Source organism: Pseudorca crassidens, chromosome 15 (assembly GCF_039906515.1).
Source record: "Pseudorca crassidens isolate mPseCra1 chromosome 15, mPseCra1.hap1, whole genome shotgun sequence".
In the NCBI taxonomy this organism is placed as follows: Eukaryota; Metazoa; Chordata; class Mammalia; order Artiodactyla; family Delphinidae; genus Pseudorca; species Pseudorca crassidens.
Genome location: NC_090310.1, coordinates 70,876,822 through 70,902,732, shown reverse-complemented (window position 1 = coordinate 70,902,732; position 25,911 = coordinate 70,876,822). Strand labels below are relative to the sequence as shown.

The following is a 25,911-nucleotide window of genomic DNA, read 5'->3' as shown; positions in this document are numbered from 1 at the left end:
GGCAAACGGTAATTTTCTATTTCAGTCATTCCTTCTACAGTAGGAATTGGAGTCCTACTGTAAAGAACAGCTGTCCTTTGTCCCCCATTTCTTTATGTATTTGTATTGGTATGGATTCCTGGATATCGATTTTACGTTATAGGTTATAATGCACTACTCGCACTGTTTATTTTGCCGTCCAGATTTGGTCATTAGGAGGCCCTTCAGGTTGGCTCCTCTGTCCTTTAGACATGCTCCTGTCAGTTTGTGAGCACTTCTTATTTTCTGGCACCACAAGACACTCAGGTTCATGTTACATTTTTCCTGCCATATCCATGGAACTGACTGTTCCTCCAAGGCTCCCTGGTTCCTTTTAGTTGAGAATGGCATTTAGAAACCAAGGTCTGGCTACTAGGTGTGCCCATTGCCACTGGAGTGTTACTGGTTCTAGACTCTGAGCAGACAGAGCTAGGAAATACAGATGTGCATACTGACACAAGCACTGGTACCACACCTCTGTATTTATTCCCTGTCTATCCATCTGTAGTGAGATTTCTGATTCCAGTCCAACATCACAGGATTCCTTCTAGCCTTCTGCACTCTTCCGAATTCATAACTCCTTTCTCTGGCTGTGAGAAGCCTGGTCTCATTGTCATAACACAGTACATTTACTCATTTGTTCGATCTTCGTATATGCATAAAGTAGTTTCAGAATTACTAACCCATATTCTACAAAAAAATTTACTTGTGCGTAATATTGGACTAAAGTGTTTTTTAGGTCATTGGTCTTAAAGTATACAATCAAAATACCAATTTCCAAGGTTACTTGGTTTAGTGTTTTTCTTTCCCACTCCCTTCATTGTGGTTAAATTAATGTGGGAAAAATCAATCCCTAAAATTCAAAAGCGAAATGAAACAGTTGAACCTAGCTCTATATGATATGGACAGCATAACCCCAAGAGTTATGCTCAAATGTTTGTATTTCATTTTTCAGTATCTTCATTGTGTTATAATTTCAGTTTGCAGCTCCAATATACCCTTTATCCAGATTCACCAACTGCTAACATTTTGCCTCATTTACTTTATCATTTCTGCCCTAACTCTCTCCTGTCTCTCTGAGTACATAGAGACCTACACACGTGTGTGCACGCACACACACGCCACTTTTTGTCTGAACCATCTGAGAGTAAGTTGTCCCCTGAGTGCCTTAGTGTGTATTTCCTAAGTGCAAGGACGTTCTCTTATATAACCAGGGTTCAGTTCTCAGAATAAAGAAATAAGAATAGTATCTCTAATCCATAGTTCATATTCAAATTTTGTCATTTCTTTCAACATTCTTTATAGTTGTTAGTCCCCCAAGATCCAAACTAGGATCACCCACTTTGTTTAGTTCTCATGTCTCCTTTAATGGGTCAGTGCCTTGATCTTTCTTTTCCTTTCACGACCTTGATGTCTTTGAAGGGTACAGGCTAGATATCTTATAGATAGGCCCTTATTTTGTGTCTGTGTTTCCTCAGGATTGAGTTCAGGTTTAGTGATACCTCGAAGTGATATGTCTTCTCAGTGTGTCATGTCGAGAGGAACATGATGTCCATTTGTTGATAATAAGTACTTTGAGCTTAGTTAGTGGCGTCTGCCGGATTTCTCTACTATGAAGTTGCTATTTTTCCCTTTGAAATTACTAAGTAGCTTTGGAGAGAAGCTTTGAGACTATGTAAATATCCTGTTCCTCATCAAAGTTTCACCCACTGGTTTTAGTTTCCTTTGATTATTTTTGCCTGGATCAGCCATCACTGTTATGGTTGCAAAGTGGTGATTTTCTAACAGTCATTCTACATTTTTTAGTTACTTTCTACTCTGAGGAAGAGTTTTCCCTTTTCTCCCATTAGTTTATTTATGTCAGTATGTACTCATGGGGTCTTCTTTTATTCAGTGGGTTATATTCCATACGATATTTACTTTGATGTTCAGATAGTCCTGGACCTAACCAGCGGAAGCCTCGTAGGTTTCAGGTGTTATTTTGATGCGTCTCCATCATTCTTTGAGTACTTCCTTATATTCCGGCACAGTGATATGTTTCAGGCTCATCCTGTACTTTGACTACCCTGGCCCTGGAATTAATCATTTCTCTAACATGCCTTGTTCTCTCTTGTTATGGAGAATGGAGTTTAGAAACCAAGATCTGAGGGTTCGTTATGTTCTTTGCTACTGGGATGCCATTTCTTCTAGGCCCTCTCAGTGGACACAGCTAGACTACATACATACACACACAGGGAATATATATACATAACATGCATTCATATGTATATGTGTGTATATACATGCATGTGTCTACGTAAACAGATGCACACACATTCATGTCTTTGTGTGGTTTTATACACATATGTGCACATCTAACCATGAGTTAATACTGATACCTCCAAATCCATTCTAATGCCACAGAGTTGTTCTAGTTTTTCTTCTTTCCATATTTGTAACTTCCTTCTTCAGCAATGAAAACCCTGGCTCCTGTTACCCTCAGTATATTTACACATTTGCTCAGTCCTAGATTACACAGAAAGTGCTGATCCTGCCACTGTGAAAAAGAAACTTATCTGCCAGTGTGTATTTATTTTTTTATTTTTTATTTTTTTAATAAATTTATTTACTTTTGGCTGTGTTGGGTCTTAGTTGCTGTGCGCGGGCTTTCTCTAGTTGTGGCGAGCGGGGGCTTCTCTTCATTGTGGTGCACGGGCTCTAAGCACACGGGCTTCAGTAGTTATGGCTCACAGGCTCTAGAGCGCAGGCTCAGTAGTTGTGGTGCACGGGCTTAGTTGCTCCGCAGCATGTGGGATCTTCCCGGACCAGGGATCGAACCTGTGTCTCCTGCATTGGCAGGCAGATTCTTATCCACTGTGCCACCAGGGAAGCCCCAGTGTGTATTTAAAATTTAAAACACTGGAGTTCGTACATTCTTGGTGGGATATATCCCAGTGTGGGAGGGCAGTAAACCTTACATTGTTTTCAGTAGTTATGTTTCGGTGGTGATCATGATGATACCGTTTTTCTGATATTTCATGTATTTGCGGGATAAATCAGATGAGTAATGATATTGGCATGGTTAAGAACTGAGCTTTTCAACATGGTTAAAAAGCAATACAGATGTATAGTTAATGAAGTTAAAACCCCGTAGTCCCAAATTTGAATGAAAACATCAGTATGATTTCATGATGTAATTTGTCTTATATGTGCCCGTGATCGTATACACTACACACACACAAACGCTTCTGCTTTTACCCACTGAGTAGGCCCAGGAACAATGACCAACCTAGTGGCAGGGAGCGTCCCTAGAGCATGCAGACTGTTGTCTCTACTGCCACTTCCCACTGAAAGAAGCTCTTGGACTACTTGAAAAAATGACTGAATCCAGGTTTGGGCAGGAAATATACAATGGGAGCATGGAACATGTTGTCATACCAGAAAGCAAGGGAGCTGTTAGATACTGCTGGTCTTTGATATAACATACAAATATAAATACAGACATATCCATATCTTTTTCTTTATCTATGTGTATATTCACACACACACACACACACACACACACCCCCCTAACTGTGAGTTCATACTGACACCTCCAAATATAATACCAGAATTTTTCATAGTTTTCCTCCTTTCCATATTTGACTGAATCATGTCAAAAGAACTCAGGAGCGGGCTTCCCTGGTGGCGCAGTGGTTGAGAGTCCGCCTGCCGATGCAGGGGACGCGGGTTCGTGCCCCGGTCCAGGAAGATCCCACATGCCGCGAAGCGGCTGGGCCCGTGAGCCATGGCCGCTGAGCCTGCGCTCCACAACGGGAGAGGCCACAACAGTGAGAGGCCCGCGTACCACAAAAAAAAAGAAAAAAGAACTCAGTAGCCAACTTGAGGAGTTTTCCATAGGCCGTATTTGAATAGCATTAAGAAACAGGGACTTCCCTGGTGGTGCAGTGGTTAAGAATCCACCTGCCAATGCAGGAGACACAGGTTTGAGCCCTGGTCTGGGAAGATACCACATGCCACGGAGCAACTAAACCCGTGTGCCACAACTACTGAGCCTGTGCTCTAGAGCCTGAGAGCCACAACTACTGAGCCTGCATGCCACGACTACTGAAGCCTGTGTGCCTAGAGCCCGTGCTCTGCAACAAAGAGAAGCCACCACGATGAGAAGCCTGCACACTGCAATGAAGAGTAGCCCCGCTCGCCACAACTAGAGAACGCCTGCACACAGCAACGAAGACCCAACGCAGCCATAAATAAATAAATAAACAAAAAAATAAATAAATAAATTTTATTAAAAAAATAAAACAGCAATGCAGTAAAAAATAGCACAGATATTACTTAAATGCATACTTGCATTGTATTCCTTAAGAAACTAATTATAAAACTCTTCATTAGTCACTTTTGGAGGGTGTTCATTTGGAAACTGATTAAATAAAGAGAAAGAATCAGACATTTAGCTTGTCTCTCCTATATGAACTGTACATCAGGGTAACCAAAAAATTGATGAGGGGAATTGTAACCGCTAATGAAATCATGGATCTAGGCAATGATCATCAATTCAAAAGAAAGACAACCAGACATCATGTACCTTTTGATGGAAATTTATACACCAACTATGGATTACACTTGCCAAAGGTAGAATCTTAACCTGATCAAGTCTCAAGGTATAACTCCAGTTTAGAGGAAATAAAGGGAACAGAGGAATCCATTCAGTGACACAGCCAAAGTGCAGGCAGCAGAATATAGACTGTGAGAAACTGTAGGACAGATACCTGGTCTCTTCAACAAGTAACTGGCATTTGGAAGAATAGGAGAGATCAAAGGCAGAGATATATCAGCCAGTTACACTGCATGGGCTTTATTGGGATCCTGATGCAAACAATCAAACTTAAAGAAATATTATGAGATGAGCAGGGAAATTGGAACACTAGATAGTTAGTACTTAGTATTAATTTTTTGAAGTATAGCGATGGTAATACATTTTACAAGAGTCCTTATGTTTAGAAATACATATTGGAATATGTGAGGATGAATCAATATGATGCCAAGGGTTTGCTTCATAGTAATCTTGGAGGGTAGAGGCATAGCAGAGATGAAGCAAGAGTTGACCATAAGAGGTCCTTATACTTTTCTCTACTTTCGTCTATGAAAATTTCTGTATTAAAATGAGAAAACTTAAAGAGTGGTGCTGCTTGCTCTGGGTGAGACATTTCCCCAGAGAGCAAGACAGCATCCTGGGAATGAGTGCCTGCACTCAGACCACAGGCTAGGGAGGGTAGGAAGCCAGGTCCTTCTCATCACTTTGTCCCAGCATACAGCAGTCACTCAGTAAATAACGGGCAATGAAATGGGTGCTCTTGAAGGGGTAGCTGGCATCTGGGTGAATTCTATTCCAGAATCAGTCCCATGACTCGTAACTGTGAGAGCCAGCCACTCTCCCCACGTGGAATATAAGCATTTCCCCGTTCCTTGGGCTGCTTCCGTTCTGTCTGGTGACACGATGTGTGTGACCCTCCTTCCTTCCCAGGCTCAGGCCCGATGTCACCGGATAGGCCAGAGTAAAGCCGTGAAGGTGTATCGCCTCATTACACGGAACTCCTACGAGCGGGAAATGTTTGACAAGGCCAGCCTGAAGCTGGGTCTGGACAAGGCTGTCCTTCAGGACATCAACCGAAAAGGCAGCACGAATGGAGTGAGTATGCTGGTACCTGCTTTCGAGCCTAGAGAAGAATTTATCATGCAGCCCAGGGCCTCTCTGAATTCTTCATTCCTACAGCCATTTTAAGGTTCCCTTTCACTAAATTGAGTCAGGCCGCACATCTTTAATGGATAATTCCCTGCAATAGAGGGTAATTCAGGTTCAGGTCTCTGCATTTTATAGATGAGTAAAGGAATCTGTAGGAGCAGTTGGGTGGTAGGATTGCCCAACATGCAGTAACATTTCAGTAAATAGAGTTTTACACATTGCCTGTTGGAAATCAGTAGATCTTAACGCTTAACTCCAGATTATCACCATGCTTTTTATCTCATACTACAGACTTCGAGCTCCCTGAAGGTGAGCTATTTTATCTTACCCGGCACCCCTAACAGTAGTTGGCATGTTAAAGACATTCAATGCATGATGATCAATGAAAAAATGAATGAATGAAGGATCAGCTTGAACTATGGCAGTTAATACAATCTTCTTTTCCCCTCTAGAGGGGATAAAAATTGCTGCTAAGATTCTTGAATTGTATTAAAGTCTAGGCAAACAAAGCCGAATATCTCCTTAATCTCTGGCCCTTCTGAGTTGTCTTTAGTCCAGATGTTCTACATCCTCTTAGCTATGCGTATGTTGCTAAGTTTAATACTTCAAGTTACCAGTGCTGGGAGTCATGGAATTCCCTCCTGTGATTGATATAAAGAGAACCAGATTCTTAATTAGAACCAGGAAATGGTGTTTTGAACTCCCATTTCCTGTTTTCAGCAAGCAGTTGAGAAGATAACACTTGGCATGGGATCCTTTCTTTAGTTAAGAAGTGACATCATTTCCAATACGGTTGTATTTATTTAATAATGAATAACTCATTATTCTTTAGCTCATTTGGTACATCTGGAGGTTTTTAAAGATACAGACTCAAACTAAAACATAAAATAAACATGAAATATGTTCTCTTCAGTGGTGCATAGTTTTAATGGTTTGTGACACTTGATAATAACCAGCATCCTGAGGAATGTTAGGGCCACTGGGTCGTGTGCTGGGTTTTATTCCAGAGCTCCCTGGAGGATTGTCTGCCTGCCCTCCCCATCATTCTCTTGAGTGTCTATCTGGGTTTTCATTTTCTAAATCTTGTGTCTTTAGTCTTCTGACATGTGCAATTAGTGGAGGAACTGGGTACTGAATCATGAAGGTCAGATTTCAGGCTGTTTTTCTCCTGTGCATTTCCCACTTTGTGAGTAGCCTTTGGTGACCTGTCCAGGTACAGCAGCTTTCAAAAATGGAGGTAGAGGACTTGCTCCGGAAAGGTGCTTATGGTGCCTTAATGGATGAGGAAGACGAAGGCTCCAAGTTCTGTGAAGAAGACATAGACCAGATTCTGCAGAGGAGAACCCACACCATCACCATCCAGTCTGAAGGGAAAGGATCCACTTTTGCCAAGGTATAAGGCCCTCTCCGCAGAGTCCACGTGGGGTGGCAGTGGAAAGAAGAGTCTTTATTCTTTGACCCTCATTAGCCCGGCTTCTGTTTGTCTAAATGCAAACCGTTGAAATGGTCTGGCTACACAACTGTTCTGTGTGCCACCCTGAAGATGCAGGGTCTTAGAGAGGCTTTGAATAATGGGTCACAACCTAGAAAAGAAATCACCACTCTGAATCCTTGGAGCTGATCTTCCGTGGGCAGGATAGACACTTGGGTTTGCAGTTTGCCTTCTTCACTATTCACGGAGACTGCTCCAGAACCCTCGAATGGTCATCCCGAGTCCCTTGGAGAGCACTCCTTGATCTGGGAGTTGAAATTCCTGTGAACACGTACTTTGTTCATTTCATGAGACAAGAGATTTTATTCAAGATTCCCAGCTTCTAGTCTAGGTGCCTTTTTCCTCTGCCTGTCAGGTCGCTGGATTTAGAACTCAACTAACCAGACCACTTGTCAGATCACTCTCAGGTTCTCTCACCGTAGGTTCTGTGAGCTTCATGACCTGTGTGATCAAATCACCTGTTTGGTGGCTTATGGGGGAAGGGCTTTTTCAGGGACATTTTGTGCTTTAGAGGCATAGCTCATCTCTGTACACCTCATATGGCCCAGCCAGGGCCTTGCCCAGAGTGGAAACCTGGGGATTGGTGAACTGAAAGAAAATCTATATCCAGGGAAGTTTTAAGAATCAGCCGTTTCACGGGCAACTGGACATACGTTGCCATCATCTCCCAGGGGTTGTCCTCCTGCTTCCGAGTTTAAGTTATAAAAAATGATCCTGTAGGTTGAAATTGTAATATCCTCACCCCACCTTTAAAATAAAATTTTAAAACAATAGCTTCAAGATTTTCACTTTCATTTTGGCAGCTCTGTTAGGGGTTTTGATTTTGAATGCGGATGGAGAATATTCTTGAGTCTCTGGTGCATTTGAGATCACACAGGTGTTTTACAATTTGTGTTCAAGTACAGTTTATTGGCTCTTTCTTCTTCACAGGCTAGCTTTGTGGCTTCAGGAAACAGAACGGATATTTCCTTAGATGACCCAAACTTTTGGCAGAAATGGGCTAAAATAGCTGAACTGGACACTGAAGCAAAGAGTGAGAAGGTACAGCACTGAGAATATTTTATTTCATTGAACATTTCACTGGTGTCTTATGGGACCGTAAATTCCTACCAGCTCAAATCATTATTTACTCCTAAGCCTTAGTTCTTAAATAAGGTGCTGTATGTAACCCACTTAAAACATGCCTGGCACATAGAGCTTGAGAAATGTTATCTTTAAAGTGACCTAATGGGGCATACAGTCTGCTGGGTGTCCAGGAAATTCGATAAAAACAATTAGAACTGGAACTGGCCAGACAGGTCAAGATCAGCCCTCTGACCCAAGCCAAAATCCTATCCTTGGCATGTGACCGTTTTCCTCTATTTCAACACTTCCTATGCAAGGAACTTTACCTCCGACGAACATTAGAGGAAAAAAGCATGGTGAAGAAAAGTTTGTTGGGTTCACCTCCATTCTTTTCAGTATCTTGAATTTTCCTATTTCTGAACATGAGAAAGAGAATGGCCTTGGAATAAAACCAGAGTTTGAATACTGGCTCTGCCACTGACCAGCTGTATGTCTTTGGGCAGGGGAACTGACCTCACTGAGAGAGTGAAAAAAGACATGTGAACAAAGGAGGTGGTGACGCCCACTTGGCAGAGTTAGAGATAACATTGTGAAGGTGGCTGCCCAGCCCATGTGAGGCAGCCCATACGTGTTAGTTTCCCCTCCCTCCATCTCTGACCCAGTTACCTCCCTCAAGGATGAGCACACATCACTTTCTGCCTGTCTTCTTGGGTGAGTGTTGAACTCTCATGGACTCACAGACCCAGGAGACTGTCCCTGCTTACATCTAGCTGATTCAGTAACCAGCATCCAGCCTTAACTATTCTTCCGTAGGATCGCCAGAGGTTGCTTCATCCAACCTCTTTTCTCCTGGTAGGAGGATTCTGCAGTCCCCTTAATAACCTGTTTATAGTGTTTAACAATGTCACAGTCAGGGAGTACTCTGTGTGCAGGACAGTGGGCAAGAGGGGGAAGAAAAAGCTCTTGCCCTGAGACAGTATGCAGGAGCTTAGCTGAGCTTTGGGAAGAGGCATGGGGGGAGGGGCGAGAAGCATGAAGTGATGGAGACCAGAGAAGTGATGGTCTTGGCCAAGGGAGCCGCCAGAATGGGTGAGTTTCCTGAGCTAGAGGTTATCTTTTCCATGAAAGACAAAAGGTTAGTGGCACCAGTGGAAGGCAGAATGAAGTGGCAGTAACTTGTGTTCGTCTTCCAAAAGTTGCTGAGCAGGTGGAACTCTCTGACTCCTCCTGTCTCCAGAGCACAGGCGGCCTCCGCATGCCGGGCACAACAGCTGGGGTGCACCACTCCCACCCTTCTTGGCAAGAACAGGAGGCCACTCTGGCGCTGGGGGGCCTCGCCTGCCCAGGCCCCTGTTAGACTGCAAAACCAGCAGATGGGGGCGGCCAGCACTGGGGGCGGAGGGACACACCAACTTCATCAAGTCCCAGAGTGTCCCCTCTGCTAGTCGTGGACACGGCAGGTGTGCTGGGAAGAGGCTTTCCTGCTGGAGGACGAGATGGGGGTGGTTCTTTCCCAAATGTGTCCTGAGGAACAGCAGCAGGATCTGCATTGTGATACAGGGAGAGTGAAGGGGACTTTCTCCCCAGCAGTCCTCTCTTGTTTCCAGGAAAGCTTAGTGATCAACCGCCCGCGCGTGAGGAAGCAGACCAAACACTACAACTCTTTTGAGGAGGATGAGCTCATGGAGTTTTCAGAGTTGGACAGTGACTCTGATGAGAGGCCCACGAGGTCCAGGCGCCTCAATGACAAAACCAGACGCTACCTCCGAGCCGAGTGCTTCCGGGTGGAGAAGAACCTGCTCATCTTTGGGTGGGTATTGGCTTCACTTGTTTGTTCTTGTTGTTGTTTTCCCCTCTTTGGTTCAGTCCCTGAGATTTGTCCAGTGTGTCTCTCCACTCACCTCTGGGGTCTGGGCTGATGGAGGGTCTGTTGGCAGAAGAGGGAGCTGTGCCTTCTGCCCGTGGCCCCCCTCAGTCACTGCACTCTGCTGCCATGTTGTAGACGGGCCGTGATTTTCTCATATTGCTTGTTACGGCAGAGCTCTGGTACTAATTTACTGCCTGGTACTGATTTCCTGCCTTTTTCCCCCAAGGACATATAAGGAATCAGTGTAGCAGATGTTAGAGTTAAGGCATGATTCATGCAGGGCTCTGGCTCTGGTAGAAGTAGAGGGTTTAGCTTCTGGGAGCTCACCATTGCTTTCAGATACTGCAGCTGGAGTCAGTTGGGTTTTTTAATAATTTTTTTAATAGATTTATTTATTTTTATTTGTTTTTGGCTGCATTGGGTCTTCGTTGCTGCGCGCGGGCTTTCTCTAGTTGCGGCAAGTGGGGGCTACTCTTCATTGCAGTGCGCGGGCTTCTCATTGCGGTGGCTTCTCTTGTTGTGGAGCACGGGCTGTAGGCGCACGGACTTCAGTAGTTGTGGCACGTGGGCTCAGTAGTTGTGGCTCGCGGGCTCTAGAGCGCAGGCTCTGTAGTTGTGGCGCACGCGTTTAGTTGCTCCGCAGCACGTGGGATCTTCCTGGACCGGGGATTGAACCCATGTCCCCTGCATTGGCAGGTGGATTCTTAACCACTGTGCCACCAGGGAAGTCCTGGACTCTGTTTTAATTCCAGACTTATTCCTCGCTCCAGATATTTTCATCCCTCCCTTCTTAACATTCTAGTGGTCGTATGAAGCTCTCTGTGTCCAGTGTCCAGGTCACCTCAGTGACATTTGGTGTGCTGCAGTATGCGATCCTCGAAGGTCTTTCAGGACAAAGCCCTCAGGGTGATCAGGAAGCCCAGCAGGGGTCGAGAAGCACTCGGCTCCTGTTTGTCCTGCAATGTTGAAGGCATGCGTGGCCCTTCCGCCCTCTAACACCATTCTGTATTTCCACTCTCAGCTGGGGCCGGTGGAAGGACATTCTGACCCATGGACGATTCAAGTGGCATCTGAACGAGAAGGACATGGAGATGATTTGCCGGGCCCTGCTGGTGTACTGTGTCAAGCACTACAAGGGGGACGAGAAGATCAAGAGTTTCATTTGGGAACTGATCACGCCTACCAAAGATGGGCAGGCCCAGACCCTCCAGAACCACTCAGGTGAGGGGTGGCACGGGCCGTAGCCGAGAAGCAAACCCCTGTGGTTCCCTCTCTCCTCCCATGTGGGCCCGTGTTGCCGTGCTTTGGGCACATCTCTTCCTCGGTGTATTTCCAGAAGGCTACCTGTGAGAAAGGATGCTGGTGTTTTCCACGTCCATTCTCCCTCAGAATCATCCAGTGTTAGCTGTGATATTTCGTTTAAGTGCAGGTGGGCCCTCTTGAAGTTCCCCACGTGCCGGTCCTGCCCACTAACCTGGGTGTCACAGGGGTTCCTTCTCTGATATGGGGACTCACACAGCGTGCCCTGCCTCAGTTCCACCTCTGTCTGTGCGTTTCGTTGTACTGCTCCTTCCCTGTGCTGAGACACAGCTCACCTTCACGTCTCAGACCGAGCATTCCTTTTCCCCGGCTAGGCTGTGAGGTCCCCACGGGCACAGGCTCTGCTACACCTTTCTTTTTTTTTTTTGCGGTACGCGGGCCTCTCACTGTTGTGGCCTCTCCCGCTGCGGAGCACAGGCTCCGGACGCGTAGGCTCAGCTCAGCGGCCATGGCTCACGGGCCCAGCCGCTCCGCGGCATGCGGGATTCTCCCGGACCGGGGCACGAACCCGTGTCCCCTGCATCGGCAGGCAGACTCCCAACCACTGCGCCACCAGGGAAGCCCTGCTACACCTTTCTTGATCCTGCAGGACACTCGGTAGATTCTTGCTGCCTGACTGAATGGTCCTGGGGGTTACTAAGTAGGGGACCGGCTATCTCCTTGCCATCCCTGCCTGGGGGACGGAGGAGTGGGGCCTGTCGTCCAGGGCCACCGTGCATAGCCCGGCTGCCTCTTTGCCACCCTAGCCCAGCTCTGTTCCGACAGCTGCGTTTAAGCCGTCTCGGCTCACGTTCCGTACCTTTCTGTCTCAGGGTTGTCCGCTCCAGTCCCCAGAGGGAGGAAGGGGAAGAAAACGAAGAACCAGCTGCTGCTCCCGGAGTTAAAGAACGCAGACTGGCTGGCCACCTGCAACCCCGAGGTGGTCTTGCACGATGATGGCTACAAGAAGCACCTCAAACAGCACTGCAACAAGTGAGTGTGCCCCCCTCACCCCTGGTGGCAGCTCTGCTCTGACAGCGCGGCTTCCTGGGACCCCCCCACGGGGCTGTGGGAGGCCACTTGATGTCCCTGTACCACCGTGCAAGGTCTGGAAAGGCGGATAGGCTGTGTGCTCGAAACTGGGTCAGGGTTCAGTCGCATTGAAGCCTCTCTACCTCCTTTAATCATCCCTTTTCTCCCCCGGAACCCGGCCTCTCTTAGCAGAGCAGTTCGTACAGGATCTTCTGACCTGACTCTCAAAATCCACGGAGGACGCTGGTGATTTCACTGCTCACTCTCCTTTTCCTTTCCCTCCCTCCACCCCTGAGGGCACATCAGGGAGAGCAGAAGACTGGCCTTGGTGGCCACCGCTCTCAGCCGTACCCGCTTGCCAGGTTGCTTCCTCTTCAGATTTGCTTTGACATTCATGGCCTCCCGGTGTTTGGTGGACATTCATTTGAGATAGTATTCTTTATATCCCGAGGCTAAGAGCTGGGGTGGGGCAGGCTGGAGAATGGCGGTGCTTGTAGCCATGACAGAATCAGAATCTATTCAGTAAACGATGAAGAGCAGCACGAAGGACTCGGGTTTTGCCTTATTAAGTCATAGCAGCAACATTTGGCTCTCCCATCCCCAGCTGGAGAGATTAACATAGAACTTCGCTTGACACCCGCACAGATGATCACAGATGTTGAGCCGAACTAACTGTGACCTTTGAGGAATTCCTTAACATTTCTAACCACCAGCCCCAAGGTCTTTCCTGAGTGTGGGCCTTACCCCGAGAATCAAAGAATAATGCAGTAAAGCACTTCTCTGTGTTTGAAGAAGCCGACTGCTGTTTATCCATCTGAATCTGATGGAGGGTACTGTCCTCTTTAGTCCTGGCTCAGCAACCGAGAGATTCAGAGCCGGCAGGGGTCTTGCAGCTCCTCCCACGCAGCGTGGGGATTCTGTGGGCAGTGTCCCAACAGGGATTCCTCCAGCCTCTGCTCGAGCCTTCCTAGTGATGGGAGTTTACCACTTCTCAGCAGTACTCATTTAATTACCAGATGATTCTAATTAATTGTCCTTCTGTATATTGAATCTAAAATCTGCTTCCTTGAATCTTCCACCCTTTGATCTTGGGTCCTGGTTCTGTCCTGAGGTGCACCAGAGAACAGGCAGCGTTTCTTTAGCATAACTGGACTGTGAGCTTCTAGAATTGTGGGCTCTGTTAATTAGCAAATTTACTGCCACCCCAATATCAGATGTGGGTCAGGAAAGGCTCTGGGGTCAGGACTGCCTGGATTTGAATCCTGGCCCCATTACTTACCTGCAGGTGAATTATTTTAAAAATGAGGATAATAGTTCCTACCTCAGCATCGTTATGAAGATTAAGTGAGCTGATACATGCTGACAGATAGTGAGTACTCAAAGCATTTGCGTAATTAGTAGTACATGTAGCATTTAGGGGCGTGAAGTTGTTATCAAAAGAACTTCAAAAGGTTAAAAAGCAGCTGCTTCGAATCTAAGCTCTAAGAAGTCAGGACAGTGACTGTGTGTTCAGAGTGGGTATAGTGACCAGAAGGGCCTACCGGGGGGGCCTTCCGGGGAAATGTTCTGCTTCCTGATCTGGATATTGGATACACATGTGCGTTTGGTATGTGGAAATTCATCGAGCTGTACATTTATGCAAAATGCACTTTCTGGAAGTATATTTCATACCAAGAGAATAGTTTTCTAGAAGAAGAAGGAAATGAAAGAAAAGGGAATACCGCCAGCCAAAAGTTTTAATAGGTTTTGTTTGGCTGAAGTGAAGGGTGTCACAGACCAGCTCCAGCTGTCCTTCCCTGTGAGGTCAGATGCCACCTGGGGTTATCATCTCAGCCTGCGAGGAAGTGGCTCTCTAAGAGGAGTTGTCTGTCCGTCCTCTGAGTTGATTTACTTCTCATTTGCAGTATAGGTGAATGCTACTGGCTTTCAGTTCTGTTCTCCTGTGCTGCAGATACTGCCCGATGTCAACACCTTTGCCTCTTTTTGGAGATACAGAAACAGCTGTATCTTACGTCTTCTGGAAGCCTTCCTCTGATTGAGGTAGATCCAGGCGGGCAGGAATCCTGTACCTAAGACAGCCTCTTTCCAGTTCTTGCTAAGGAGGCCGTCAGCTACTGCCAGCTAGGCAGAAGGATCAGGGACGATTGCAAATTCTTAGAGTTCTCATTCTCTGAGCTTTGAAAAAACATCTCGAAATTGAGTTGATTGACAGCTGAGGTAAGGAATGGTATGGCAGAAAAGTAAGGGTTCTTTCCCATCTAAAAGTTTGGGCTTCTATGTTGCCACCTACAACTGAAGCCCACAGTGGCACTTCCAACCCAGATCTAAGAAACTTTGTTGTTTTAGAGACCTCAACCCCTCGTTATTTAAACACCTTTTGAATAGGTAATGCATACACGTGTTAACCAATATTTTTTGTCAAAAGTAAGTTTTCCTCCCACTCCAGCGCCCCTGTTTCCCTCTCCAGAGGCGACCACTGTTAACTGGGTTCTTCCAGAGATGCTCTGTGCAGGGCCCAGCAGTGGGAACGCACAGCCTCCTCTTACCTTCTCTAAAGTAGTATTTACTTTACATGCTGTTTGTGTTCTCGTCGCTCTTTTTTTTTTTTTTTTTTTTTTTTTTTTTGCGGTACGTGGGCCTCTCACTGCTGTGGCCTCTCCCGTTGCGGAGCACAGGCTCCGGACGCGCAGGCTCAGCGGCCATGGCTCACGGGCCCAGCCGCTCCGCGGCATGTGGGATCCTCCCGGACCGGGGCACGAACCCGTGTCCCCTGCATCGGCAGGCGGACTCTCAACCACTGCACCACCAGGGAAGCCCTCGTTGCTCTTTTTAAACAACTTACATGGAGATCAGTTTCTACAGAAGTACGTGTAAACCGGGCTTCTGCTTTAGTAGCTTGCCTTCACTCTTGCCTGGTGTCGACACAGTGACAGGTACTCTTGTAACCCTCACTGCAGCATCTCCTCAGATGTGGTGGGCTTCTCTGTGCCTGTCCTTGCCTTTCACTCTGTGTCTTGCATACCTTCAGCCGCCCGCCCCTAACCCCCACGGCCGTCTGCTGTGCTCTGATTCTCTTGTGGCTGGCCTTATTTCACGATTGGACTGTTGTAGGCTCCTCAAGAACAAGGTTAAACTAACGTTTACTTGTGTTACATACTCACGGTACCAGCACGGTGCAGGACACACCAGTTGCCCAACAAATACTTAATTGCCTCATCTCAGACATGCTGGGGCAGTTGCATGAAGCCTGAGTGTGGTCCATGCCGAATCACAGGAGAGAAGACGGGATTGCTCTCTGGCAGTATTGCCATGAAAAAGACTTTAAAATATTCATGTAACATGTAACTATGTGCAAGTGAAACTATTTGAAAACAGCACCATTCAACATAACCTCACCCGTCACTAAACTAGGAAACTAGTAACGAGCCTCTTGGAAGGCAGCTTTGCCTGAGAGATCATTGTGGCCGTGTGGACAGGGTGAGACCTCTTAAGCAGGGGTCCCCAACGCCCAGGCCACGGACTGGTAGTGGTCCAGGCCGCACAGCAGGAGGTGAGGGGCGGGTGAGCAAGGGAAGCTTCATCTGCTGCTCCCCATCGCTTGCATTACCGCCTGAACCATCCCACCCCCCACCCCCTGGGTCCATGGAAAAATTGTCTTCCACGAAACCGGTCCCTGGTGCCAGGGATCGGTTGGGGACTGGGCTTCCCTGGTGGCGCAGTGGTTAAAAATCCGCCTGCCAATGCAGGGGACGCGGGTTCAATCCCTGGTCCAGGAAGATCCCACATGCCGCAGAGCAACTAAGCCTGTGCGCCACAACTACTGAGCCTGCGCTCTAGAGCCCGCGAGCCACAACTACTGAGCCCGCGTGCCATAACTGCTGAAGCCCACACGCCTAGAGCCCGTGCTCCGCAACAAGAGAAGCCACCGCAATGAGAAGCCCGCGCACCACAATGAAGAGTAGCCCCTGCTCGCCACAACTAGAGAAAGCCCGCGCGCAGCAATGAGGACCCAACACAGCCAAAAAATAAATAAATAAATAAATTTATTTATTTTCTTTCAAAAAAGTTGGGGACCGCTGCTGTTAAGGACCAGGTGGGATGCTGTTTCTGCTGCCCTCACCTCCCCTCCCTCACCTCCCACGCCCACAGGATGACCTTAACAGATGACTGATGAGATACGTTTTCTTTAGTGGAATGGAAATATCACAATAATTTCTGCCATTAATACCTGGTGTTTTCTTTTTCTAGTCCTTTCTCATATATAACTTCATAGCCCTGACAACCCGGGAGCGCCCGGAATTCCCCCAGGTCAGCTTGGGGATGGCAGTTCGTAGGCAGCTTATGGGTTCTAATGTGTTTCATTACTGTGTTCACGTATCATAGGGTACTACTGCGAGTCCGGATGCTGTACTACCTAAAAGCTGAAATACTGGGAGAAGCAGCGGATAAAGCATTTGAAGGAACTCCGGCCAGGTAAAAAAGGTCAACCTTAGCTCCCAGTGTTAAAGAATTGCCATGAAGTGCCTGTTGATGGAAATGGACAAACCTGCCTGTGTTTCAAGAGGCCCGTGTTCCCTCCCACCCAGGACCAGTTCTGGTAGAGCAGGCAGGCAGAATGAGGATGATTCAGCCAGGTCATCCACGAGTGAAATAAAGGAGAAAACAGCTGCTTACAAACACAGCTCTTGGTGAGGTTCTTAGTGGGGTTTTTCTCCCAGTAGTGTTGTAAAATTGCTTTTAAAGCAGTCATTTCTCTACCTTAACTAATCATTGTTCGATAGATATTAGTGACTTTGATACTTGATCCAACAGGTGTAGACTAAAAGCTCTACTTGGAATCCCACTCTTGGCCTTAGTCCTCTTCTACCTTTGAGTGGTTCTCCTTTATTTGCTAGTCGTATTACTAATACTTTGCCACCATTTGATGTGTTGTGCCTTAGTTTTGTAAGCTAGTGTTTCCAAAGCTGTAGAATCCTGTGGGAATATCCCAGGATTGGGGGGAATGAGGCTGCTGAGCCCCCAGCTACTACTTGATTGGACTGTCAGAAGTCACGGTGTATAAGTGGGATCCCCAGACGGCCTCCTTCACCTTCCCCAGATTGGCAGTTTGCTCTGGCCCCCACAACGCTGCTTGTTCCCAGGGGACATAGCAAGTGTTGGTATTTGAACTGTGCTTTGAGATTCCCTGGGGCCCTGGTTTCTTTCTCTTACTTTCCACTGGGCAGTGCTAATGACTTCAGTGGTCACAGGAACACTAAAGAAGGAGAGAGGTGACAGGCAATGACAGTCCTACCCCTGAGGCATTTTGTAATTAGGACCAGTCATCTCATTGACTGTTACTACTTGGTAGTTACTATGGGCATTTCTAGTAAGGATAGGGAGGTGGGGTGTGTTGCTAAAACGTTCAATTTGTCAGTCATGTATATGCAGCAGAATTCAACTTGCTTATTTATATCCGGTGTTAACTGGGCAGAAGTAATGTATCTGAATTTACTCCTCCCCATCATGTGCTTTCTTAGATGCGTAGTTGGAGGGAAGTTAGTAGAACGTGGAACGAGTAGGTCCATTGCCCACCCCCTTCCCCCCGCTTCCCTCCTTCCCTCTGCTTCCCTCAATCTTAGCTCTCACTGGTCCCGTGCAGGTTAAATGCCTTATTGTGCAGAAAGTGCTGTGAGGAATGAATCACAGCTCATCCCCCAAAATTTGTTCAGCCCACGGCACCACGCAGGCAGAGCATTGGGCCCTGAAGTGGAGCCAGCTAGGGAGCTCTGCCTGGAGAGGTGGGGGCCAAGGAGCCCCATCCCCACAGGGAGAGCTGGGCCCGGCAAGGGGCAGGCAGCCCTGTGTCACAACAAGAAGAACCTGATGGGAGAAGAAACTTCAGCATTGCAGAGGCACCATCCCAGGCAGCTGGGAGGTGGGAGGGAAGAGCCATCCAGATGGATGTTCTCCCCAAAACCCCAGAGCCTTCAAAAGAGTAAGGATGGTGCTCAGACAAATAAAGCCAGTCAGCTAAGGGTCCATGTGGGCTCTCAGAACATGGACAGAAACTCAACGAGGGGCTGATCCCTCCATGTCAGCTCCCTGGGGTGAGCTGTGTTCATCCCTCTGGCCAGAAGTTTTACCCAGCAGTCCGTTAGCAGACCCTCACCAGGAAGTGCCTCCTGCTGTGGCTGCCAGCCTCTGAAAGGCTCTCTTCACACCCCGCGTGCAGCAGTGCAGACTAGCTTGTTCTCAAATGGTGCCTGGGGTCTCCAAAGGTTGAATCCAGATGATTTGGGCACTTTGCAGCATTTGATCCTGTATGAATTCAGACACCTGAACGCATGTATCATGTATGAAGTCAGAAGGGGTGTTCTGCCTTCACATAACCAACGTATTGCTGGCTTTTGCCATGGCTGTCAGCCGAAGAGGCACATTAGAGCCACCTGACACGGGTAGAGCCCTCAGGCTGGCTGACTGTGCGTTCTCCACGAGGTGCTTTCAGATTCTGCGTCATTCAGTCTGAGTGGAGCCTGAATACCAAGTACATCTGCTGATGTAGCTCCCTCTGTAAACCAGGGGCAGAGCCCTGGTTAAGATATCTTGGCCCCCAGCTATCTGAATCCTCTCATTTGTTGTTGCTTCAGCTTCTCAGCATGCAGCCCAGGATGTGGCTTAGTATGAGGGTTCAGGCCGGGAGCTCTTGTGTTGTTTTCTGTCTGTGTTGACGGCACTCTGAGTCCACGCCCTTCCTTCCACAGGGAGCTGGACGTGCCTCTGCCCGATATCGACTGCGTGGAGATCCCAGTGGACTGGTGGGATGCCGAGGCCGACAAGTCGCTTCTGATTGGCGTGTTCAAGCACGGTGAGTGTTTCAGTGATTCTGATTGGCGTGTTCAAACACAGTGAGTGTTTCAGTGATTCTGATTGGCGTGTTCAAACACGGTGAGTGTTTCAGTGAACATTTTCTCTGTCCTGAAAAATTCCATAGGCCTGTTGCATGTCTCTCTTAGAAAGTAGAGCCTCACCTCTGTCCTCTCAGAAATTTGGCCAGATGAATGTGTGAGTCATGAAAATATAGCAAATATAAGTATCAGTGAGGCACTTTGAAAGGGTGGCCACAAGGGCTTTGTTCAGTGTGTATCTTCCTCACTAGCCTCACCGCACCATTGTGCGTGGGATTGTTCACTCTTACGGTCCCAGCCTCCGGCCTAGTGCCTGTCACATGGTAGGCCCCAGGGTTTCTTGAGTAAAGCAGTAAATAAATGGGGGAAATGTTAGGTTTTAGCATGTCACATGTATGCAGAATTCTAAGGTCGTTCTAGCTAATCTACATATTCCTAGTGTGTATTTTTTGCCCTATTGGTATAAAAATTCAAGAATAGTAGATGGCATAGACATCTTCTTTTTTTTTAATGTGGTAATCTAGAGACTAAAGGGGACTGAGGTAGGTTTTTGAATAGCTTGGAAAAACTGAAATAAATGTCCTGTTTCTTCATTTCTGGCCTTGTTCTAACTACCTGCCCTTGTTTTCAGCCAACTGTTAAAATGAATAATGAAAGTCCCAGAAAATATCCACTGTAATGTGCCTAATACACACCTTCCCTGCCAGGTGAATTAGCCAAAATTTTGAACTGGAGAGCAGGGGTTAAAGTGGGAAGAGTTAGGTGTACTTGGCTTTCACTGCCAGCTCTGCCAGTGACTAAATGTGTGACCTTGGGCAAGTCATAAACTTCTCTGACCTAGTTCCTCACCTGTACACTGGGGAGAGTATCAAGACAACCTACCTGGAGAGTTGTTTGAAGATTAAATGAGACAGTATATGTGGGCGGCCTAGAACAGTGCTTAGTGCATAACAGGTGTTTGGTGCTGTCCACTGTCACTTATTCCTCTGCCTTTGGAAGGTTAACTCTCTTTCTAACACACGCCCTGTGAGTAGAATTCTTCAACATTTGCAGGCCAACCTGCAATATTTACGTAACAACCACGCGTGTACCTATTTTAATGAAGAACCCTTCAAAACGTAGATTCTGGTGTTACAAATGCAGGCTTTGGGGGAGGGTCTGGTGCTGTTGAGAGCCCTTTATCAAACCACTGGGGTAAGGGAGTCAGAGTCAAGATGGCAGAGTAGGAACGTCCTGAGCTCACATCCTCCCACGGGCATGTGGAAATTACACCTGCTTACAGAGTAGCTGTGTCTGAGAATGACCTGAGGACTAGCAGAAAAGACGTTCCCCAAATGGAGACGTAAAGAAGGAGCCACAACAAGAATCGTAGGCGAGGCGGAGGTGCAGTCTAGCCTGGGACCCACACCCCCGGGTTGGTGACCCACAAGCATCAGAGGACAGCAAAGAACGAGTGTGGACGAGGATGTGGAGAAAAGGAACCTTTGAGTACTTTTGACAGGATTGTAAATTTGTGCAGCCACTATGGAAAACGGTATGGAGGTTCCTCAAAAAATTAAAAATGGAATTACCATCCGGTCCAGCAACTCCACTTCTGTATACTTACCCAAAGAAAACAAATACACTAATCCAAAAAGATATGTTCATTGCATCATTATTTACAGTAGGCAAGATATGGAAGCAGCCTAAGTGTCCATCAATGGATGAATGGATGAAGAAGATGTGGTGTATATATACAATGAAATATTATTTGAGCATAAAAAAGAATGAAATCTCACCATATGCAACAACATGGATGGACCTAGAGAGTAATATGCCAAGTAAAATAAGTCAGGCAGAGAAAGCCAAATGCTACATGACCTCACTTTATATGTGGAAACTAAAAATCAAAACAAATGAACACACAAAACAGGTGCTTATAGATATGGAGAGCAAAATGGTGGTTGCCAGAAGGGAGGGAAGTGGGTTGCTGGGCAAAATAGGTAAAGGGGATTAAGAGATACAAACTTCTATTTATAAAATAAGTCACAAAGAATATGGTCAGTAATCCTGTATTAGCTTTGTGTGTGGGGACGGATAGTTACTAGACTTATTGTGATGATCATTTCATAATGTATTTAAATGTCCAGTTATTCTGTTGTACACCTGAAACTAACATAATATTGTACATCAGCTATAATTCAATGAAAATTTTTCAAATCACTGAGGTTAGGCTAAAGCAGTGCTGTCCACTAGAACTACTACTAGTGATGGAAGTGTCCCGTTTCTGCGCCGTCCTCTACGGATGCCGCTCGCCGTGTGTGGCTGTTGAGCGCTTGAAATGTCACTAATACAACTGAGCAGCTGTATTTTTAATATCATGTAATTTTAATTAGTTCAAATTTAATTAGCCGTATGTGGCTCCTCTGCTGGACAGTGCAGGGCTAGAACTCAGCTCTGAAATGAGAAGAGGAACCATGTGACCTCTCCGTGAAGCACAACGAACCAGTCTCTTATCAGAAATGGTAGAGTCAATCTGATGATATCTAAGGTTACTTCCAAATCTAAAATTCTTCTGCTCAGTGAAGCAGCTCGCAGGGTTGCAAGTTAATAATTCCTAAGTGTTTCCTGAGCACGCCTGTGAGACTTGAAGATGGTGCATCACCCACTCCGTTCAGGTTCTCCCAGTTGAGTGAGCTCTGGTATTCAGGGTCAGAGCTGGGGGGGCAGGTGCCGGGGAGGTGATGCATGCAGTGCCTGAAGTACCTGGTGTAATGTGATGAGCTTAGCAGACACGCTGTAAAGATGGGGAAGACTTAGCCTCTGTACCCAGTGCTGGGGGACCGGTGTTAAGCCACACATGCAGACTGGCTCCCTCTTGGATGGGACCAGACCCGTGTAGTTGGACAGTGACATTGGAGTCAAACCTAGGCTGGGTTGGACCAATGCCGATGCTTGGCTGCGTGGGCCCATCCTCCTTGGTGTCTTGCGTAGTCCAGATCAGATCCTGCTCCTGGCGGGGGGCTGCTCTGCTGGGTCTGCTCCAGCAGACATTCTGTGCGCCTAGGCTTAGACCTGTCCTCACCTGGGTAACACACCTCATCACCCCACGAAACAGCCCTCTCCACAGGATAACCAAACCCACACAACGTGTCTTACCAGGTGACAAACTCCCAGATACTCAGCAGCCGATGGAGATGTGATATTTTCAGAGAGCCAAGCTGTCTGGCGTTTACTTTTCAGGGTTCTATCAGGAGCTCTCTCTGCCTTGCCTCCATGCCCTGGAGACATAGTATGAGCTGTAGAGCTGCAGCCATTTTCTTTGTTAAGAAATACACAGCTGTTCATCGTCCAAGGTTTTGTGGATCTTCTGCTCCATCCCAGACATAGCCTGCTACGACCCTGCTCAGATCAGAAGACCAAAGCCCTGGTTCCATCTCCGAGCTGACCCCCGTGGAAGAACTGGCTGGAGCTTCCGCTTACAGCAAGAAGGACCCTGCAGCAAATCTGTGCTGAATGATGCTGTTGACCGCTCTTGATCGCATTAGGAAATAGGCAGCCTGGATTTATGAAATACTCATCAAGCTATGGATTTTAGTATTTCTGTTCATACTCTTATAGAGGAACTTCTAGACTAAGTGGAGAGAGGCAAGCAGCCTACGCCACCTGTTGCTCTATTTATGTCTTTATGTTGCTATTACAGCTCCTACTACTGTCTGTTCAGGACAGTTGTTAGGGTTTTCTAGGGAACTGGGTCAATCACTCTTCCTCGCCTCCAGCTTCATAGCTGGTTGAGAAATAGAAATGCCGAATTTGTCTAGACTTCAGGCCTGCACATGACAAGAAGAAGTCTGCAGAGCAGAGACTCACCCAGGTAGTAGGCACCTGGAGGGACCGGCCTGCTTCAGGCCCTGTCCAGCACAGCATGCGTGAGGGCAGGACCCTCATGGACAGTTAACCTCCCTCCATGATAAAGGGTCAGAGGAGGAAGGTTTCACCATCTCAGCTATGAGATAAAGCATCCCTCTTTTCCTGGGGAGGGGGCAGGTAGAGACGATGGCAGGCATGTCCTCAAGACAGCAGGAGCATGGTGGGCATTTCTGTTGTGATGTGAGCTGAGGCAGACCATGGGGAGAGGGTGAGAATGGTTCTTCCTACAGTGATTATTGGAAGAGAGTCTGGGCCAAACTGACACATCCAGTCAGTGGTTTGTTGAGTGTATACAGTGCCAGGCCCTGTGCTAGGTACTGAATGTATAATGATGAGTAAAAACAGATACAGATTCTGTCCCTGGGGAGCCCACAGTCTCATGAGAGAGGCTTACAGTAATCAAACAATTGCCCTAAGGAATAAGTGAATAAAGAAGAACATAAGGCCCCAGTTTCTCCTGCCATATGCCTCGTGCAGGCAGCACCTGTCATGGAGATGGCAGAAATGTCACTTTGAATTAAAAGATAAAGCACCTGCAGCTCCTCAGATAAAAAGTCAGGTGCTGACTACACATGAGGGCTAGAACAGCATCAACAGTGATACCGGAACAAAAACCAATATAGAAGGGAAATACCCAACAGAGTAGAATCAAGTCTGTTACTAGCAGCCAAGCTGGTGCTCATTTTAGGTACAGCACCTTATATCACCTGTGATGGGGTCTCTCTATACATACTACAGAGTTAGAAATTGACTTACTTAGGGGCAACATGGAAAGGGTTTTGATGATCATGAAGGAGTTTCCCCCCAAAATAGTTCGATATGACAATAGCTGTGACCAAATAAATATTCCTGTCTCATTATAGGATTACATTAGATTCAATAAAATAACAAATTGTCGTGCATGGCATCATCAAATTAAAAGGGATATTTTTTCATCATTTTGCCTTCTGTCTGAGGTCTCTGTTCTGGATCAGAAATCCTCCATCTATTTTTGACTCTGGGGATATGGTGAGAGGCAGTTCCAAAGCCCTGGCCAGTAGATTAGGATTTCATACTGAGTTTGTGAATATAGAGGGAACGGGTCTGTTTTAATCCAATCGACAATCACAGTAGTCCTCTTTATATTTCATCCTTTGCATCCATTACTTTGCTCAGCTTCCCTTTCTAACACATGGGATAAAATTGGACCATAAGAAAACTAGGCCTGTTCATGAGATGACAAGATAATAGGGTGTCCAGAGTTGGGGGGTTGGTGAGGGGAAGACATTGCAAAACCAGCTTGCCTGATTCCCTTGCTGTCCAAAAGACGCAAACAAGTAGGAATTGTATCTGTATCTTGTGTGTCTTCACGGACGCAGAATATTTACATCAGCTTTCATTTTGGGGCGAGCACTACTTCCTCAAAGGTGTCCACTTTAGCGCAAGGATCTTCCCCTGACAGGAAATCTTACAGGATCCGGTCATTTTTAAATCAGTATTTTTTTGTTTGTTTTGCGTTTTATTTAATAAGGGAAACAAAATGACTGTCTAGGGCGCAAGGCAGATCTTGTGAGTTCTGACATGACCTCATTGTTCCTCATTACCCCTGATCAGGTTACGAGAGGTACAATGCCATGAGAGCAGACCCAGCACTTTGCTTCCTGGAGAAGGTTGGGATGCCAGACGAGAAGTCCCTTTCTGCAGAGCAGGGTGTTACAGATGGGACCTCAGACATTCCCGAAAGGTGAGACGCTTCATGGGCCAACCACAGTGTGACTTGTCGCCCCACGAATCTCTGACCGCATACATCCAGCACTCTAAAATAGTCTCTTCCTCACGGTCTGGCATCTCCCTTAAACCTGAACTGCCTTCCAGAATTGCTGCTTTGGTTACATCCTACGATGCCTCAGGCTTTTCCCTTGAATCCCAAACACTTTGAACCAGATACCAGTTCCTGTCCTTCCTGAGTTCCCCAAGCTGCCCACCATCCTGCCTACTCCTTAATCAGGCTCGTCTGGTCAGAGGATTCTCGGAAGAATTCAGACCTCTCATAACTTCTCATACTTGGCAGAAAGTTAAGAAGCGGTACAGCAAGTTCAGGCTTCCTGACCTTGAAGTGCCTCAGATGAAGTTCCAGTGTTATTTAAAGATTTCATGGTCCATGAGTAAGGTGGACTTAGGAGCCACTGCTTGATGGCCGTGGCATTCAGGTCTTGTCACTGGGTTGTGCGCAAAAAAATATGGAAGCATCCCCTTTGTCGAGTTTTAATTACTTTGGGCATAACTCCAAAATGTGTAAATTCATAGGAAAGCTAAATAGCGAAAAGCTGTGGTTTTCATATATATATATATTTGGAAAACATCGCATATATCTCTTAGCTTGTGTTTGGTAAGCTTTTGGCCTGATCTTCCCCCCAAAAGTAGCATTTCCTGGGGCCACGGGCAAGCCTGGACATGAGGGTGCACAATGCCAGGCCCCCTAACCATGTGCTAAGGCAGAGAAAAGGATGAAATGCATTTTCCATCTGTCCTTAGCTCCTGGTGAACGCCCTAGCTATTGTAACGTTCTCTGCCCCGAAGATAATAAAGATGCATTCAGAGAGATACTAACAAATGCCCGAAGGACCAGTGGTGTTAA

The 25,911-nt window shown here is 46.8% G+C and overlaps 1 protein-coding gene across 4 annotated transcripts in view; it reads left to right on the top strand.

Annotated features, from left to right (window-relative positions):
- Positions 1–25,911, top strand: part of CHD6 (chromodomain helicase DNA binding protein 6) — a 210,268-nt gene that overhangs the window by 149,018 nt on the left and 35,339 nt on the right. For all 4 annotated transcript variants that reach the window (XM_067708164.1, XM_067708161.1, XM_067708163.1 and 1 more), the window contains 9 exons: positions 5,525–5,689; positions 6,957–7,136; positions 8,166–8,276; positions 9,908–10,110; positions 11,189–11,388; positions 12,300–12,459; positions 16,882–16,971; positions 19,242–19,345; positions 24,888–25,017. In XM_067708164.1, coding sequence (XP_067564265.1) covers positions 5,525–5,689; positions 6,957–7,136; positions 8,166–8,276; positions 9,908–10,110; positions 11,189–11,388; positions 12,300–12,459; positions 16,882–16,971; positions 19,242–19,345; positions 24,888–25,017 — 1,343 coding nt within the window. The remainder of the gene's footprint in view (positions 1–5,524; positions 5,690–6,956; positions 7,137–8,165; positions 8,277–9,907; positions 10,111–11,188; positions 11,389–12,299; positions 12,460–16,881; positions 16,972–19,241; positions 19,346–24,887; positions 25,018–25,911) is intronic.